Genomic DNA, 16,466 nt, shown 5'->3' on the forward strand with positions numbered 1-16,466 from the left:
CTAATTTATTTTATATTTAAAAAATATAACTATTCTTTCATAAAATCGTGTTGTATCTTGAGCTGACGAAAACATCTTTGGTATTCAGTTTATAACGACTCAACAAAGAAAGCTGACAGCCTGACAGCTAATTAATTAAACAAAAACCTATCAACCTGACGTTCTCGCAACGGAAACAATAACATCGATTACATCTGATGTCCACCTGGCCGATTATCGGCTACTGTTCTCGTACAAGGAGATTAGGCAACCGCGCAGGAAATATTATAATGCACAAGCATTGGCGCAAACACAGCTGCACTCACTATTCCTTCACCCTCATAACCCGATGGGACGGCAATCCGACACGACCGTAAAGAGATCCGGTGCAGGGCAGACATTTACGTCCTCTCCGATGCACAGTTGTATCAAGCACCAACATCCAGGCTCCGGGATGCTATGTGCAAGTTTCTAAAACCCACAAAGCATTTTCGACCAGACCCGGAAATCGAGCCCGAGACCTCGTACAGCAGCAGTTCTATGCCACAGCTAGACAAACGAGGCAGTTACATCGATTAGGTAGATACATAATCGATGTTCAATCGAGTTGTATGCTTGATATTCGATGTATACGAGTCGATACGTCGGCTGTGAATGCTTGGCGATCCGTGTCAGAAATTCCGCGTCGGTGCATTCAACACGTTCCCTTTTATTATAAAAGCGAGTGTTGGCATGTTGGCTTTTGTTCTTTGCTTATTGTTTTTCCGAATTAATGGTCTCATAGAATTGGATTTCACAAAATGGCACTGAGGACTTTTTAATTGGGGGAAAAAATCTATGCTATTAAAAATCGCATATTCATAAAGCTTACGATCATGAGCTTTATTACGTTAAAACCTAAGGAGTAGGAAATGATCACTTATGAGCAAAGGATGTTGTTAAATACCTTTAATTGGGTATCTATAAATAAAATACGTACATCTTTTCACTTGTATCTGTGAATGGACAAAATAAATCAACCCTTTGTCAGTCCGAGTTCATGTTACCGAGATATTAATCAGACAATTAACAATTAGCAGCACATTCAGCTCCATTAACAATGGCTCTTCATGAACGATGCTCTTCTGTTTAAAAATAAACGCCGTTCACGGACGAGAGTTCCTTAATAACTATTGTTTCGCCCACGCCGAAGAAATAAGGACGCTACACTCAAGGAACCGTCAGTTTGCTCACAGAGTACTTATCGCGAGCTATTTTCATAGAAATAGGATACTTTATCTTCGGCGAACGCAACGTGATTGATGAACTATGACATCAGCTCGATGTTGTGTATGCAAATTTTTTAGTCTGTTTCCGCGAAGTAAACAACGGCTGATGTAGTGGCGATTTTTTTTAAGTCTTAATCGGATTAAGGAGGTAATAAAATACTGCTGTGTTGTTGATCTGTATTTCTTATTTTCTTAAGTTCTATTTTTTGCTTCGCACGTGCTGAACTTTTAACAAAAACGTATAGTCGATGATGAAGATTTCTCTAATAAGAATTGTAGGTACATGTAGCAAGGGACATTCACCTTTATCATTAGATATAACATTCGCTATCAACAAGACATCGTGGTTAGAAAATACTGAATATTTTAGAAGTTTTGAAATTGAGGAATTTTCTTTCAAGATTTGCCAATATTCTGTTAGGCCTAGTCGAACGCAAATTCCTTACCTAGCGAAACAACTTGGAATACCTACATAGGTCGTAGCAAATCAACCCATTTGTAGCGAGGATTAATATCTTTGTTTAAACTGGAACGATTATTCAAATTCCTGTTACCGTCTCAGGTAACCGAATAGTAACACCTAGTAACGTAATTTTCAGTCTTAATTACATTCCTCTCCAAGTTGTGTGTAATTGACATGTTTAGACTTACGTGTAGGTATGTTCAGCCCGTATAATTGGTATAACGTAATAACTTTTCGAGTTGAATATAGATATTTCGAAACATTTTCCTAAACGAAATACGCACCTGAAACCTAACTACGAATTAATTAAGTTTTCATTTAGTGAAGGTTATATAACTACAATGTTTTAGGCGTTCAACATGTGGATTATAATATGAGTAAGAATATGTTTCTCCTTACAACTAATACAACTCAGAACTTGGTAACGCTTTTTAATTAATTAGGCTTTAACACCACCGCAGACAAGACAAAAGTTAGGTTTGACCTTGTTGAAGATCAGACGACAGTTTGTTACCTACACGGCGTAAAAAGGTCTAGAAAGCTTTATAAACTTGTTTGAGAAAGTACAGTAAATATACGAGTATATAAACGTGCCAGCATCCCTTTGAGGATTACTGGCTTAACCGCTTGATATTACATCAGGTACGCTAGATAATTAATTAGGTAGGTCTAATTAGGCAAATGCACACCTCGGGGACGCTGTTAATAAATTATTTTGTAAGCTTTGCAGTTGTTAATTTACTTAATTGAGTAACAAAACCACTTGTTCTATTAGCCATAATTGACAAATTAACCTCACTTGCATGGAGATTGGAAGGTATTGTTTTCATTAGGCTAAGTATCAAAAAGCAAGCTCTCCATTTGTCAGTAACTAAGAATATACGAGTATTTAATAGGTAGGTGCCTAGGACCTCATCAGTAGGTCAACTCCACGACTCCTTATCCATGAATCACGGGAGGGTTAACCCGCATAGACTGTTTACTATCCGATCAGATCGTCCATCCATCAATCCGGGACGACGTCACATCTGACCTTACTAAATTACAAAGGGAACGTTCATTATAATAGATTATCTAGAGATTAGAGCGGTTGAGGCCGTAGATAGTTGCCGGAAGTTTGTTCTTCGAGCGAAAGATTTTTAGAATAAGTAATTAATTAAATACTTACTCCGTTTTTTACTGTTGGTACATTATTTGGTATCCAAAGTTTATTGACAAATTCAATGAAAAAAAAAAAACAAATTACCCAAGCTCGAAAAAGCTGCTTACATAGACTTATTCTTGAGTTGAGGCCACAGCCCATTACTTCGTAAAGACCTTTCGATATAGTTTTTGCGACCACTAGGCGACTACTAGACCACACAACCCGCCAAAGTAGAATAGATACAGTCTAAGGTACCTATATTTCTGGACTATTTACCACGGTTCCACTGGCAACCATTGGTTACGTGAGGCGGGTACTGCAATGGTGTTTTTCACAATGATTGGCAGTAATTGACAGACGCGACGAGCTATGAATTTAGAACGAGTTGAAGAAATACTCCGACAATATTTTACCGTCAGTCTAACGAACTGACGAGTTAATCTATGACGGTTTGTTGTTTATATAAGGTTGATTTCCTAGTGCATATATATTGGGATTTCTTGGTCTGAGAAATTCTGGATATTTCGAAACATTCTCTTATTTACATAAGGTTCTCAAACTTAGTTTTACAGTTTAAGGCCAACTCTTAGAGATAGGTTAAGATTAACTGTTTAAATTTATTAGTTAAGTTGAATTTAATAATAATAAGATATTTAATGATTTGCTTATGTATTGTGGAATTTTAATAAAGCTTTCCACAGACTGCAGTAAATATTTCATTATTCCACGTCGCCGTTTTATGTTTCGCTCCATTTAATAATTCGGTACGTGATCATCCATACAAAAGGAGCATCGATATAATTCCCAACTAAAACAATAGGACTTGGCTGGCTGTAGGTACCTACTTGAAAATAATGATCTGCAACATTTGGAAAATATAAACCCCATGAAACTTGTAAGCCCTGCAGGTAATAGGTACCTACATAAAATATCGTAAAGTATAGCTATTTTGCAAATTCAGACCTAACTTAAACCGGGCTTTACATAGCTTTGACTATTCCTAGAAATTACATAGTATGTTATCGTCTATCTACGATTTAATCTCCAATATGATCGGCAAATCAATTTGAAACCAGTCGTTACTTTGATATAAGTTCGAACCATAACGTTTATAACCCATAACGACTAGCACTACCACACAACATGCAATTTCATGTAATTAGGACACCGGACTCTATAAATTTACATTTTTATGGCGCAATTTATAACATTGACATACTTTAGATCGATCGAATTTGCTGTCCTAAGTCAATTTGTTTACAGAGAGGTGATTTAATCTCTTGGATGTGTATCCACGACGTGATAGAGTTAATTGGTCAATTAAGCCATGTTGATCTAGTAGATTATACAGGGTTAGTCAATATTCTGCGAAGTTCATTAGAGAAGACCTACCTATGTAAATTTTGTAGTTTACAAAATGACCACACTTTGGAAATTAGAATAGAGCGACAACATGATATTGTGTTTGAAGATAGTGTAGCTTTAACTAGAGGTAGAGTTAAGATTTAGACAGTTTTGATTGCTATAAGTATTTTCTTCTCAACAGTAAAAATATGAAGCAAACCTTTCTACGTTTCAAACAGCTCTTTTATAAAGCAACAATTGCAAATGCTTAATATGATAATTCAAGAAATTTCTTTCCCAATTTCAGACTAATGCGCGACGAAGAATGCAACTTACTCCAGAACTTGTCCAGAGAGGAGTTCCGGGAGTTCCGAACCCTGGTCATCGACATGGTGCTGGCCACCGACATGTCGTTCCACTTCCAGCAGCTGAAGAACATGAGGTCGCTGCTATCGCTGGCTGAGCCAACCGTGGATAAGTCGAAGGCTGCGTCCCTTATTCTGCATTGCTGTGATATCTCGCATCCTGCTAAGGTAGATAGTATTTGATTATGTGTGAGTGTAGAAGAATGAGAAATTGCAGAAAAAGCTATAGGTAGAGGTAGTAAACCATCAAGTAAATTTTTCATACAGACTTTAAGAGACTTCTTTTTTTTAACTACCAATTTAAAAAACATTTTAGACACAAAACTTAACGGCCCTATCAAAATGTTTCAGAGATGGGACCTGCACCACAGATGGACAATGAGCCTGCTCGACGAATTCTTCCTCCAAGGCGACAAGGAACGAGACCTAGGACTTCCATTCAGTCCACTTTGCGACAGGAACAACACCCTTGTGGCCGAGTCACAGATCGGTTTCATCGAGTTCATCGTGGAACCCAGCATGGGCGTGTGTGCTGATATGCTGGAGTGCATATTGGGGCCTCTACATTCCAGTAGCAAGAACTCCACCAGTTCTGCTGAGCCTATCAATGAAGAGGGCTCGGGGAATAAGGACAGTAAGTATCAGAAACTGACTTTTTCAGCACGGTAGAAATAACATTGTTTGTCAAAAGAATTTAAGTACATAGGTTCAACATCCATGCTACAGGAGATTTTACGATTCAATCTACCTACCCTGTGATTTCAGAAAATGAAAATAGCAGCAAGTTCAAAATCAGGAAGCCATGGGTCGCATGCCTCAGCGACAACAAGAAGATATGGAAAGAGCAGGCTGCTAAAGGTGAAAAATGCATTTTTTTATATAAATTAATACGTATTTCTAGTAAAGTAATACTTAACTTCAGATCTGAGACTTTTAGAGTATCTGATGTCCTGTCAGAGTCACCAGTGCGACTACTAACAGAATTCAAAATACATTTCAGATGCAGAGGCCCGAGCTAAGCAAGAGGAGGAGAACAACGGGGTTCCACCGCCAACAGAGGAATAATATTTAGCCTCATTTGTAAATAGCGTTAGATCTAGTTGTTGCAACATGTTCTATTCACTGTTGAAGAAAAGCTAAAGCATACTATATGATATAAATACGTGTGCGAGCTATATATACGTTGCTAATTTATTTAAAGTAAAATTGTTGTGTGTAACGCACAAATATACGACTTGGAAGCACAATGCGAAAAGCCTGGATGTATAAAGTTTCTCTATGTGGAAGACAACATAGTGAGCTAATTCGAACAGGCGACACGCCGCCCAGCGGTAACGCCAGTAGTGTAAATGATTCATTATTATTCGCTGCTAAGATTTTAGCCTAGCCTAAAATTAAGTCTAAAAGCTTTGATGATAATTCTATACCAATAATCTATTGCGAGGAGAAAGGACGATATTTCATAAAATATGGGTTGGTCCCAGAAATGAACCCTGAAGAACCCTTGTAGTATATTTCTCGCAATTGAATATTGGATGTATATTTAAAGATGTATCGATAGATAACACTATTTTCTACTCATAATTGAAATAATTAATGTGTAAAACTGTACTGAACTCATTTCAAATATAGTCGTTAAGAGCTAAATGTATCTGTAAGTAACTATCAAATGCTGGTGACGGAGCAACAAACATTAATTTATATAAATCATAAACACGTGCACTTCTCTTCGATCAAACACTTAACTTTAACTTAAAATGTAGCTTAATATTAGTGTTAAATTTAACCCATAATATGATGAATACGCTTATTAATTTTAATGTTTCCGATTAAATTGGAGTCTTGATATTCTTGACCAAATGTTATTTAATATGAAATTATTTTCTAAATGATAACGCCATTTCAAATTCTAGTACATAGGTAGATAGTACATTAGTAAATCTTCATGATACAAATTAAGATTTTTGTCTTTGTTATATATACAACATAGCTAAGGATAAAGTAGTGGAACTCAAATATTTATTGAAATTCAAAGCTCGTGCTCAAATCAGATGGAGTCAGCTTTCTGTAACATGAACTACCTATTAGATCTATTAGACTGAGAGGCTACGGCGTCACAGCCCGAGAACGAACAGGAATTCTTAGGTAAGCTTAGACTTGAACACACGCTCTCGTGGAGGACCCAAAGTAATTGTACCGTCCTTCAACTAGAATCTATCGTCGAACGGAAGAGGCCCAGACTCCACCAAAGTGGATAAATGTTTATACATCCAATAGAATTTCTCCGCTATGGGATATACCTACCACTGCGTGGAGACAAGATGTTTGAATGTCGAAATATTGTTTGTATAAAACTTATACGCTCCGCTCCGCTAAGGTAGACTCTGGGCCTTAATCATTGAATTTATTAAACAAAGATATTAAAAGATTTTAGGCCAATGTTTACCTACAGATGCCAAATTTACATGAAAAATCTGAACTGAATCCGCTTAACATAAGTTTTTTGTAACCATGCAAAATGTATGAGAATTCAGTAATATTTCGAACGTATATCAGAGGCCTAGTATTCCTGGTAGGTACGTGGGACCATTCTCATTGAATATCAAATCAAATGAATCCATAATCATGATAAAATTAGGTCCCTATTTGATTTCGGGGATGGTAAGGATAGATATAATCCAACTGGTGACGCTTATTGTAGACAAATTTAACAATAGATTTTTTTATATGTATTTATCATCTATTTTAATTATTAGAGATTTATTAAATTCTGTATATTGTGCATTTAGCGTACCTAATAGTTAATAGGTACTAAATATTAAGAATAAATCAATATAGGTACATACCTACTTAATTTGAAATGTAGTTTAGTAATGCCATTCAGATTGGGAATATAGCTTTATAAAATTGTAGAGTATAGCATACTGAGCCTTATGTACATGAATATTTAATTGTTGTTTCTGTATCATAGCTTGCAGCAGTACATAGGCCCGCTCTTGGTAAATACTTGTCTCTGACTTAACCACTTTTGTGCAAGATATGGCTTTTAAATGTGACATTACAACATTCCGAATGTGTTAAGAATCAATTCTCAATGTAAAGCGGATTCACCTGAAGAATTACAGCATTAATTTTACCATTGCATATTGATATTTTCTTATTTAATCAATGCATTATGCAATGTAAAATTCACTCTGTAATTCTAGGTGCATATTGCTACTAATTAAGATATTTAAAGACCTGTACACTGCTACGTATTAAGATAGTAAAAAATAATAATAACATATTAGGTACCTACCCACAATGTCGTAAAATATTTTTCACAGATGTCGTGCTTAACAGTATCGCGGATAGTATTTCACATCATTCAAATTCAACAAATTCATTCATAGTAATATTAAATGTGTATAGAAATGTTATTTATAAAAAATCTAAATAAATCTCCTAAAATTTTATATTATTATACCTATATCCCACGTAAAAGAAATATGACATTAAAATGCAATTGCTAAAGAAAGTTTTCTATATGTATTGTAAGTATGCGAATGTATATTATTCAATGTTTTATCTTAAAGAAAATCACAATAATTTTATGTAAACAACACAAAGATCTTTGTATCAAACTGCATTTTCTCTCTAATAAAAAGAAATCTCAAAATCAAATGGTTTTTTATCAACTTGACTGTCTTTTACTACATTTGTGTAAATAGATATAAAACACCTTTTAGTTATGTGTAAATTATATGTAAAATAAAATAAAGATTTTCGTAGACGAAATGTTTACTTTAATACCCTTAAATTATGAATTAATTACTATAACATGAGGCATGAGAGTCATGATGTTCTTATATACCTAAGAAACAGAAAAAATAAGCCAAGTTAATCTGTGCTTACACATAGGCATTTAAAAGTATTCCATACAAGTATCCAAAGCAGTTTATATAGGTCTAGTCTATGGTAGAATAACATATTTTTGAGATTATACATTTTAAGCCTTGATTGAATCATCATTATTATCATATTGAAACCTAAAAAAGTAAAAAATAATCCAATCTATATCACTTTAATTTAACTTATAACAATTTTATAAGTTAAGTCAGCAATAAATATTATAAAAGCATTGTAATAAAGAAGAGAGGCCACAACCAGCTTAGTTTATTGATAAACATAGGTACTAGCTGTCTAAATAATGTGCAAAACTAAATATCTAGACATGACTTAAATTCAGTGAGATGGTTGATATAATCTATGTGAATGATAAAATGATGAACACACTGACTCGCTGGTGAGTATCTCAGTTTCCTAAAAATAGATGATAAAACAAAAGAATACAAATGACATTCATTTATTATTCTGCCATATTTAATGCTATCTCTTAGCTATATATGAACATTATTATACTTAGTATAGCACACTTCTGCACAGTGCAAATCATATTTGCAATTAACTATCAATAAAGGCACATTAAGCAGTAAAAAAGATTGTATAAACATTGACACTATCAAAATGCAATTAGACTTATATAACTGTATCACAACTAAATTAACTTAAGATATATTTGTGGCTCTTGCCAAATATATTGAGCTGAATTGATAAGCCTCGGACATCAGATTTCTGTCTATTACAAATTATTGTACCCTCAATAACATCTCCTTGTTTGACCTCCTTACAGTCTCTGAAATAAAAAACTGTCTGCTTCCAATGTGTTGGAGTCTTGTGAGGGCCAGTTGAAAACTCTATGGCATTTGGCAGACCGAAGAAAGTATCAAAATAACCCACAATTGATGTCAATGCGCCATCCTTTGTAATCGGCAGTTTAAAATCAGCTGTGAAGTCCATTACATCAGTTTTGCATGTGTTAATGTCTATTTCTTTAACTACACAAGGTCCAGATATTATATGTTTAGATCCAACTATGTCAATGCTTGCTTCTCGCACTACTTCTGATTTCATGCAATTCATTTTGTACCCGTAGACATCTGACCAATATTCAATCAACTTTTTGTGAGTGTCTACATCACCGTTAGCTACAAGGCTAATATTGCACCTGTTGGGTAACAGCAATCCACCAGGTTTGAGGTAGTGATCCCTTGCATAAATAACACTGTCTAACATTCCTTCAAAGAGCAAGAAGTATCCCATCCACTCAGATACAATAATATCAACCTTTTCAGTTAACTTGGTATCTTCAAGTCTGCCTTTGACTAATTTTATTACATCTTGTAAGTTATTTTCCCTCACAATATCCATTGCATGGTAAATAATTTCTGATTGATCTAATGCATAAACTGTCTTGGCTCCAGCTGTAGCACAAAACATTGATAGTATACCTGTACCGCATCCAAGATCTAAGACAACTTTGCCCTTCAGAGTTTCCTTGTTATTCAGTATCGCATCCCTGTAGGTTTCTGTGCGAACTTTGTCTGAGAGCATGTCATAATGGATACCAAAATGTGCATAGGTACTAAAGTAGCCGTCATCCATCTCTAAAGGAACGCTAGCTACACAGTTAACAGCGGCTGGAGTTTCATCATTATTTTTCTGCAATTGACCACCTTCTACTAAGTTCTGCATGGACTCCTGCATTTGTTTTATGTCGTCCTTGGCGTTCTTCAATAGCGTTGCACTCTCAGTAAGTTGTTGTGTTAAAAACTGTATTGTCCTTTGTAGTTCAGTGAAGTGTGCCTCTGACAGGGTAACCAAGCCATTTTCCACATTAGCATGGTAAGTTTTTGGTGAGCTTGGCTTGTCGGTAAGGGCGTCGAAGTCGTACATGAGCCACTCGTCCTGCTCTACAGGCTGTAAATACTTCTCGTCATCCCATAACACCTTGTTAAGGTTTGTTATAACCTCCGGTTTAGGCTTGTGTGTTTTTATGTAATTTATCAACTTTATGTATGAATAGCAGTCCATATTGAACTTCAACTTCAATTCGTTCAAATCAAACTTATGGACGGACTTGCAATGGGAAATCCCTTCCTCAATATTTGATAAAACGTTCGGACAAAATAAGCATGTTACCGTTGTATCGCTTGTTTCCATTTCTTGCCATTCATCGTCCTCAAAATTGTCTTCGTCGCTACTAAGATCTGGCACGTCAGACATTGTTGCAGTTATTCAGTAAATAAACTTTAAATCCTTTGTAATTTTATGTTAATTTCCAAAATCATGGATTCGCAAATCAGGAACATGTGAGGCCGAAATGTCATTCAGACAGTGACCTCAACCTGTGACAGTGACAATTTTATTTTGTCAATTTTCATTCCAAGTTACGTTCAGTAACATTACAACGTTAGATTTAATGTGCCATTATTTTTCGACAATTCGACTGCAAGCAAGCAATACCTTCTATCTGACATTTTTGTTTCAAAAAACTCGTATCTACCATAAACTACCTTTAGATTCGAAATAAAAACAAAAAACTTTATTAAGCAATACTATGCGTAAAAAAAGAAAACTTTGATTTTCAGTATCTATACCTACCTAGGAATAAGGATTTTATTAAGTTTTATTGTTCCCCTTTAAAATCCACCCGGAGTCAGATAGGAGGTATTGCTTGCTTGCAGTCGAATTAATTATTAATAATTACAAATACAACTATTATCTATGACAGACAGTTTGCAAATAGTTCGCGTATATTGTGAAATGAAATATTGCCTTTATTTTTTTATTTAGAATATTTTTTTCTTCTTGCAACCCCAATCATATGCGCACTGCGCAGTATGTTCTGGCGCGAATATTTATTTTGTTCCGTTACCATGGCATCATGCTAACAAAATAATATCACAACAAAAAGTGTGTAAAATACAACTTAAATCTAAAAATCATGAAATTAAAAATATCTACATTCAAAGAACCTAAACACACTGGTGTCGTCGTGTGTGTGAATTGGAATAACACTGAAGATGTATTTTCTTGTGGGTAAGGTTCAATGACGAATGAATGTTTTTTAGAAAGACGATTCTGTTTCACTTGCTTTTGCTTTCTACTTTGTACTGTACTATTACCTACTTACGAAGCTGAAGGGGCGAAGGTTGTAGGAGCTTACTCACGCACTCCAATTAGTAAAAAGTAATTAAAATAATGTTTATCTACTAAAAGTAGGTATCTTAACATTATGCTTCTATGGACGTCGAGCCACAAACTAAGCACAGCTTGTAGTATCTTGTGACTCATAGTGCGGTTCGGTAAGCAGCTTCCTATGCTATCCATGTTTTAAAAAAAGACTTTCTTTATTGCAGGGACGACCACAAACTCCTAAAATGGAACTTAGTAAACAGCGAATGCATAGTTGTTACAACATTCCCTGATGACTTCTATCCGAATGACATGCATTTGTTTCCCAAAATCAATGTTGGCGGGAACAAGCACCAACATGACGTGATTCTCATTTCGACAGCAGATGGCAAGTGAGTGGTATTATATTTTGAAAGAATATCCTGGACTGACTCAGGAATTAATACTAGACCGATTTTTTAAATACTTTTAGAATTTTATCCGGAAGCACGGAATATAGTTCCAATGGCAAACAGGTGGAGCCGTTATTACATTGAACTCAACTAACTAATCAAATCACTGAAGTTTTTAGGTAGACAGAGAACCTACATTTCAATATTATGATAGACACCCAGTTAATTTTGTTTTCCAGGTTCCACATCGTCAATCACAATGGCCGTATAGAGAAATCAGTGAATGCTCATCAGGGTGCTTGTCTCATTGCACAATGGAGTCCTGATGGAGCCGGACTTCTGACAGGTAATAAGAACAGCTGTATCAAGCGTCATACTTGAATGAACTTCTTGGAACTACGAATTTTTGTAGCTTTAACGTCTTGAAAAGTTTAGAGGGTCTTTTTGTCACCTTTTTTGAGGTTTATTGCACTTGCTGTAATAACCAAATTAATGAATAGCAAAAAAGCACAAGCGCAGGTTAAAATGTTTTTAATAGCCTTTAGTTTATAGTTTGACACCTTGTCACTTAGAAAAAGGCTCTTCGACACAGAAGGTTCTAGAACTTTTTTAAAATTTCTAGCTGGAGAAGACGGTTTTGTAAAGGTGTGGTCTCGCAACGGTCTACTTCGATCAACTATCGTGCAATCCGACGTGCCATGTTTCAGCGCCGTATGGAGTCCAGACAGCAGCGCTATCTTGCATACAAAAGGAAATTCTCTAGTTATAAAGCAATTGAATTCCAGTAATAAAATTACCAAAGTAGGTATACTTTAAAATGATTTAGTAGGTATGACGTGTGTCACCCGGTTGTTTTGACGGAATTTCCCGAAAGTAATTCTGGTTTTTTGTTTATATACTTCGGCATTATCAGTTAAATGGGAAATAAGTACTTTGTTACCTAAATAAGCAGCCAGATTGAAATATTTTCTATTCATTAAGTAGGTATACATTCGGCAATAAATTGACTTACATCACCTTCACTAACATTTTCTCTTTTAGTGGAAAGCACACGAAGGGCTCATCCTGTGTATCGCTTGGAATGCCAATAACAATTTGATTCTTTCTGGATCTGAAGATGGATATTCTAAGGTCAGTAACAGATACCTCCGACTTGACTTTAAACGCAAAACTAAAGGTGTCCATGACTCCTGTAAGATATAGCTCAATCATTTTATATGTGTCCTAGATTTGGGACACGTTTGGCCAGCAAATATCGGTGAGCGTGAAACATGACCAGCCCATTACGAGTGTCAGCTGGTCTCCCGCTGGGGATATGTTCGTCATTGGCAGCTACAACCTCATACGACTTTGCAATTCTAATGGGGTGAGTTTCCCCAATCAAATGATTGTGTGATGGAAAATGACACTTATGATGTTGTTGTTGATGCTCTATGAAGGTAATCTTGAATTTCAGTGGTCTCACTGCCTTGATCGTCCAACAACAGGCAGCATATACAATGTAGCATGGTCTTCTGACGGCACACAATTAGCAGCCGCTTGTGCCAATGGACATGTTTTATTCGCTCATATTATTGATCGGTAAATAGCTCATTTGCTTAACATAATTAATTGGTTCTTTATAAACCTGAACTAAAAACGTAAATCTTCTAGAGAGTACACCTGGAAGAATTACGCCTGCAACCAAATAGGGCGCAAAGTAATTGCCATAAGGGACATAATTACTGACCAAAGTGACCAACTGGACTATCCAGATAGAGTCATACAGATTGCTTTGGGCTTCAACCATCTGGTCATAGCGACGGTGAAGCAATGTTTTATTCACAAGCTTACGTCCTGGAATACTCCAGTGACGTTCGATCTCAAGGAAGGCACTATCAGCATGATATTGCTGGCTGAAAGGTAAGCTAACAGAATTTATATTTTTCAGTTATTTGCTAGAAAGCTTCTGTTCTCTCTGCCTTTGTAATTTTCTAAGGTAATTTTGAAGTTTTGCTTCCTGTGAGCGACACTTCTGGAATTAGACCTCCCTCGAAACTTCGGACCTCGGAAACAAATAGGCAAAGTTGTTTGATGTTCGTATCCCAGATATAATCGTAAAAGTGCCCTCATTTCCGTTGCAGATGCATATGCATAGTAGAAAGAGCTGGTCTTTCAGTATATAGCTACATGGGTCGTCTACTAGCCAGTCCCCGTTGGGGCGCCAGACCTGAATCTTTGGGCCGAGCTGCCGTGTCTTTGGGACCAGATGCTTTGGCTGCCATTGACCAGGGGGATAGAAAATGTACGTAATTCTTCCATACCCTCAAGAACTTCTGACAATGGTCTTTTTTAGAAGCTTTTGACGATGGTCATTTGTATTTTCTTTTGAATTTTCTTTACGTGTTTTGCTTTTATTTGAAGACATTAATTTCAAGCCAAATTCCTGTTTACTTCATTACTTTTTTTCCTACAGTGATCCATGTCTTCGACCTTCCAACGGGCCTGATAGTCCGAAGCTCAGCAGATAACACAGTAACCAAACTGACACACAAAATGACTGTCTCTAGCATCGCACTCAGCCAAACAGGGCCTATCAATGAGAGACAGCTGGCCCTTTTGGACTACAATAGAGATCTGTATGTCGTTACTGTGAAGGATAGCAAGCCAAAGTTCGTTAAATTAGGTAAGTTAATTTGAACACATTTTCCAGGCAGAGTAGGTACCTAAGTATAGCTATCCATCTCAGTATTTTGATTAATTCAACAGTAGTATATTGTTTGTATGAGGACGTCGAAGACAGTGTCAGGCAATACGAGGTCTTAAAAACATTCTTGCTAAAGAATGCTAGTTACAAAAATATTCATGACAAATAAGGAAACTAGACTAATAAATTGTAAGGTCAAATTCGCGAAGTGTTACTTGTCCGGGGAATTACTATTATTCATTCAAACACAGATATATATTCTTGCCTAATGTTACTAGACCAGCATAAAAATGTGGCATCAAGATCCCACTTCGTGACTCACAAAGCTTTTGGGATCCTCATCCCTTGATCTAGAACTTGCAATTCATTATTTATTCTTCCACATACCCACCTCTTGTGGTCCATCAATCTAGTTTATGTAATGACTAAAGTCGAATTACACAGAAGATAGATGTTTATTCTTGAAAAGAGTCTTTATTTCTTAGTATAAACCCCCAATACATTTTATAGGATCCCAAATCCTCAGCATATGCTGGAGTTACGAAACAGAGTTGCTGGTGGGGTTACGCGCCAGTTCTGTGGTAGCATGGTGTTGTCCCCGAGCAGCTATGCAACCAGACCTGCTGGCTCTCACCACCGTCAGTAAAGATGTCGTGTAAGTACCTATTCCATAAGTTTTATAAGGGTAATAACAGATATTAATTATACTACGGCTATTAATTAGGCTACGGTTTGAGAAAAAAGATTATATTATTTAGTTGGGGTTAAGTAGAAGCTTTAGCAGTGTTATCAGAAAGAAATTTAAGTTCACACATACTTTTCCAGAGACCTTGGCAGGAATCCGACAATCCTAAGCGTTGAAGACGGAGTAGCACACATATGCCGTGGCAATGGGTCCATTCTGCATCTCTCGATTGCCGCATTCCCTGAAAAGTTACTCAAACATGTAGTTGCAAATATGTGGCAACAAGCACTGCAGGTAGGTGCAAGAAGGCATATAGACGGGTTTATTTTTTGGTCAAGAACTCTGCATACATCAATAGTCCATTTCATGATACATTATTGGATGATCAAATATTTTAGCTGTGCCGCACCGTTGAGGACGAAACTCTTTGGGCGTGCTTAGCAGTTCTGGCTTGGCAGCACCATCAACTACCAGTAGCTGAAGAAGCGTTTGCTTTGATACGACAGTATCATCAAGTCTGCTATATTCAACATCTTAGAGTAAGTTCCTAAACATACCTTACCAAGGAGGTCTCATGCCCAATCCATTCTCTAATGGTTTTACCAGAACGTGAGGTTCAATATTGGTTTAAATAATACAGTAATGGGATTTTTTTCAGAGTAACATACCAGAGAAGCTGACAAATAATTAGAGGATTGATTTTGATTACTTTTTTTATCAATGAAACCTAGGATAATTAGTTCATTAAAAGTTGTTACTCTACTGAAAATACCTGCGCTGCAGTGGAATTTCAATAGCAAGTGTGTTAAAGGAATTGTTAAACCTATTATTTATTGTGATTTCTAAATAAACGACTCTGTAACTGTCAACGTAAGTAATTTCGTCATTTTTTTTTTATATTTTCAAATTGCCTAGCGATACAAAGATGAGTGGTAAAATCTTTCATAAAAAATAACACGCATAGGCCGATGCGTTAGACTTACTTGCCGATGTTTAAAGTTTAAAGCAGGTACTTAAAAGACAAAACTGATTAAAATCCTAACGATTTGGATTTAAACTCTATAACAAAGTAAATGTTTGGTATTCTGTCACACATTTTGAGCATCGTTTCATAATTTTCGCG

General features: G+C 36.1%; 3 protein-coding genes across 13 annotated transcripts in view; 2 read left to right on the forward strand and 1 right to left on the reverse strand.

Moving 5' to 3' along the window:
* Positions 1-8,200, forward strand: part of Pde1c (Phosphodiesterase 1c) — a 455,862-nt gene extending 447,662 nt beyond the window's left edge. For 2 of the 11 annotated variants that reach the window (XM_049835881.2, XM_064035227.1), the window contains exons 11-14: positions 4,506-4,731; positions 4,915-5,197; positions 5,329-5,421; positions 5,564-8,192. In XM_049835881.2, coding sequence (XP_049691838.2) covers positions 4,506-4,731; positions 4,915-5,197; positions 5,329-5,421; positions 5,564-5,628 — 667 coding nt within the window. In that variant the 3' untranslated portion in view covers positions 5,629-8,192. Of the gene's footprint in view, positions 1-4,505; positions 4,732-4,914; positions 5,198-5,328; positions 5,422-5,563 lie in introns of all 11 variants that reach the window. The other 9 variants (XM_049835882.2, XM_049835883.2, XM_049835876.2 and 6 more) reach the window with 7 other exon arrangements.
* Positions 8,201-8,325: 125 nt separating this feature from the next.
* Positions 8,326-10,800, reverse strand: LOC110378763 (protein arginine N-methyltransferase 1). The gene has a single exon (XM_021338152.3). It carries the CDS (start codon positions 10,666-10,668, stop codon positions 9,106-9,108), a length of 1,563 nt encoding a protein of 520 aa, XP_021193827.3. The 5' UTR covers positions 10,669-10,800; the 3' UTR covers positions 8,326-9,105.
* Positions 10,801-11,276: 476 nt separating this feature from the next.
* LOC110378761 (intraflagellar transport protein 80 homolog) lies at positions 11,277-16,221 on the forward strand. The gene is made up of 14 exons (XM_021338151.3): positions 11,277-11,484; positions 11,805-11,972; positions 12,212-12,318; positions 12,595-12,773; positions 13,014-13,103; positions 13,201-13,338; positions 13,429-13,553; positions 13,626-13,874; positions 14,096-14,256; positions 14,428-14,637; positions 15,169-15,313; positions 15,484-15,637; positions 15,742-15,882; positions 16,002-16,221. The coding sequence occupies exons 1-14, from the start codon at positions 11,390-11,392 to the stop codon at positions 16,032-16,034; spliced, it is 1,995 nt and encodes a 664-aa protein (XP_021193826.1). The 5' UTR covers positions 11,277-11,389; the 3' UTR covers positions 16,035-16,221.
* Positions 16,222-16,466: the final 245 nt, after the last annotated feature.

This window comes from Helicoverpa armigera, chromosome 6 (assembly GCF_030705265.1).
Source record: "Helicoverpa armigera isolate CAAS_96S chromosome 6, ASM3070526v1, whole genome shotgun sequence".
In the NCBI taxonomy this organism is placed as follows: Eukaryota; Metazoa; Arthropoda; class Insecta; order Lepidoptera; family Noctuidae; genus Helicoverpa; species Helicoverpa armigera.

Coding starts and splice junctions, on each gene's coding strand:
- LOC110378763 (XM_021338152.3), bottom strand. CDS start 10,668: ATGTCTGACGTGCCAGATCTTAGTAGCGACGAAGACAATTTTGAGGAC.
- LOC110378761 (XM_021338151.3), top strand. CDS start 11,390: ATGAAATTAAAAATATCTACATTCAAAGAACCTAAACACACTGGTGTC. Junction 11,973..12,211: donor ATTTCGACAGCAGATGGCAA/GTGAGTGGTATT, acceptor TTTGTTTTCCAG/GTTCCACATCGTCAATCACA. Junction 15,883..16,001: donor GCTATATTCAACATCTTAGA/GTAAGTTCCTAA, acceptor GATTTTTTTCAG/AGTAACATACCAGAGAAGCT.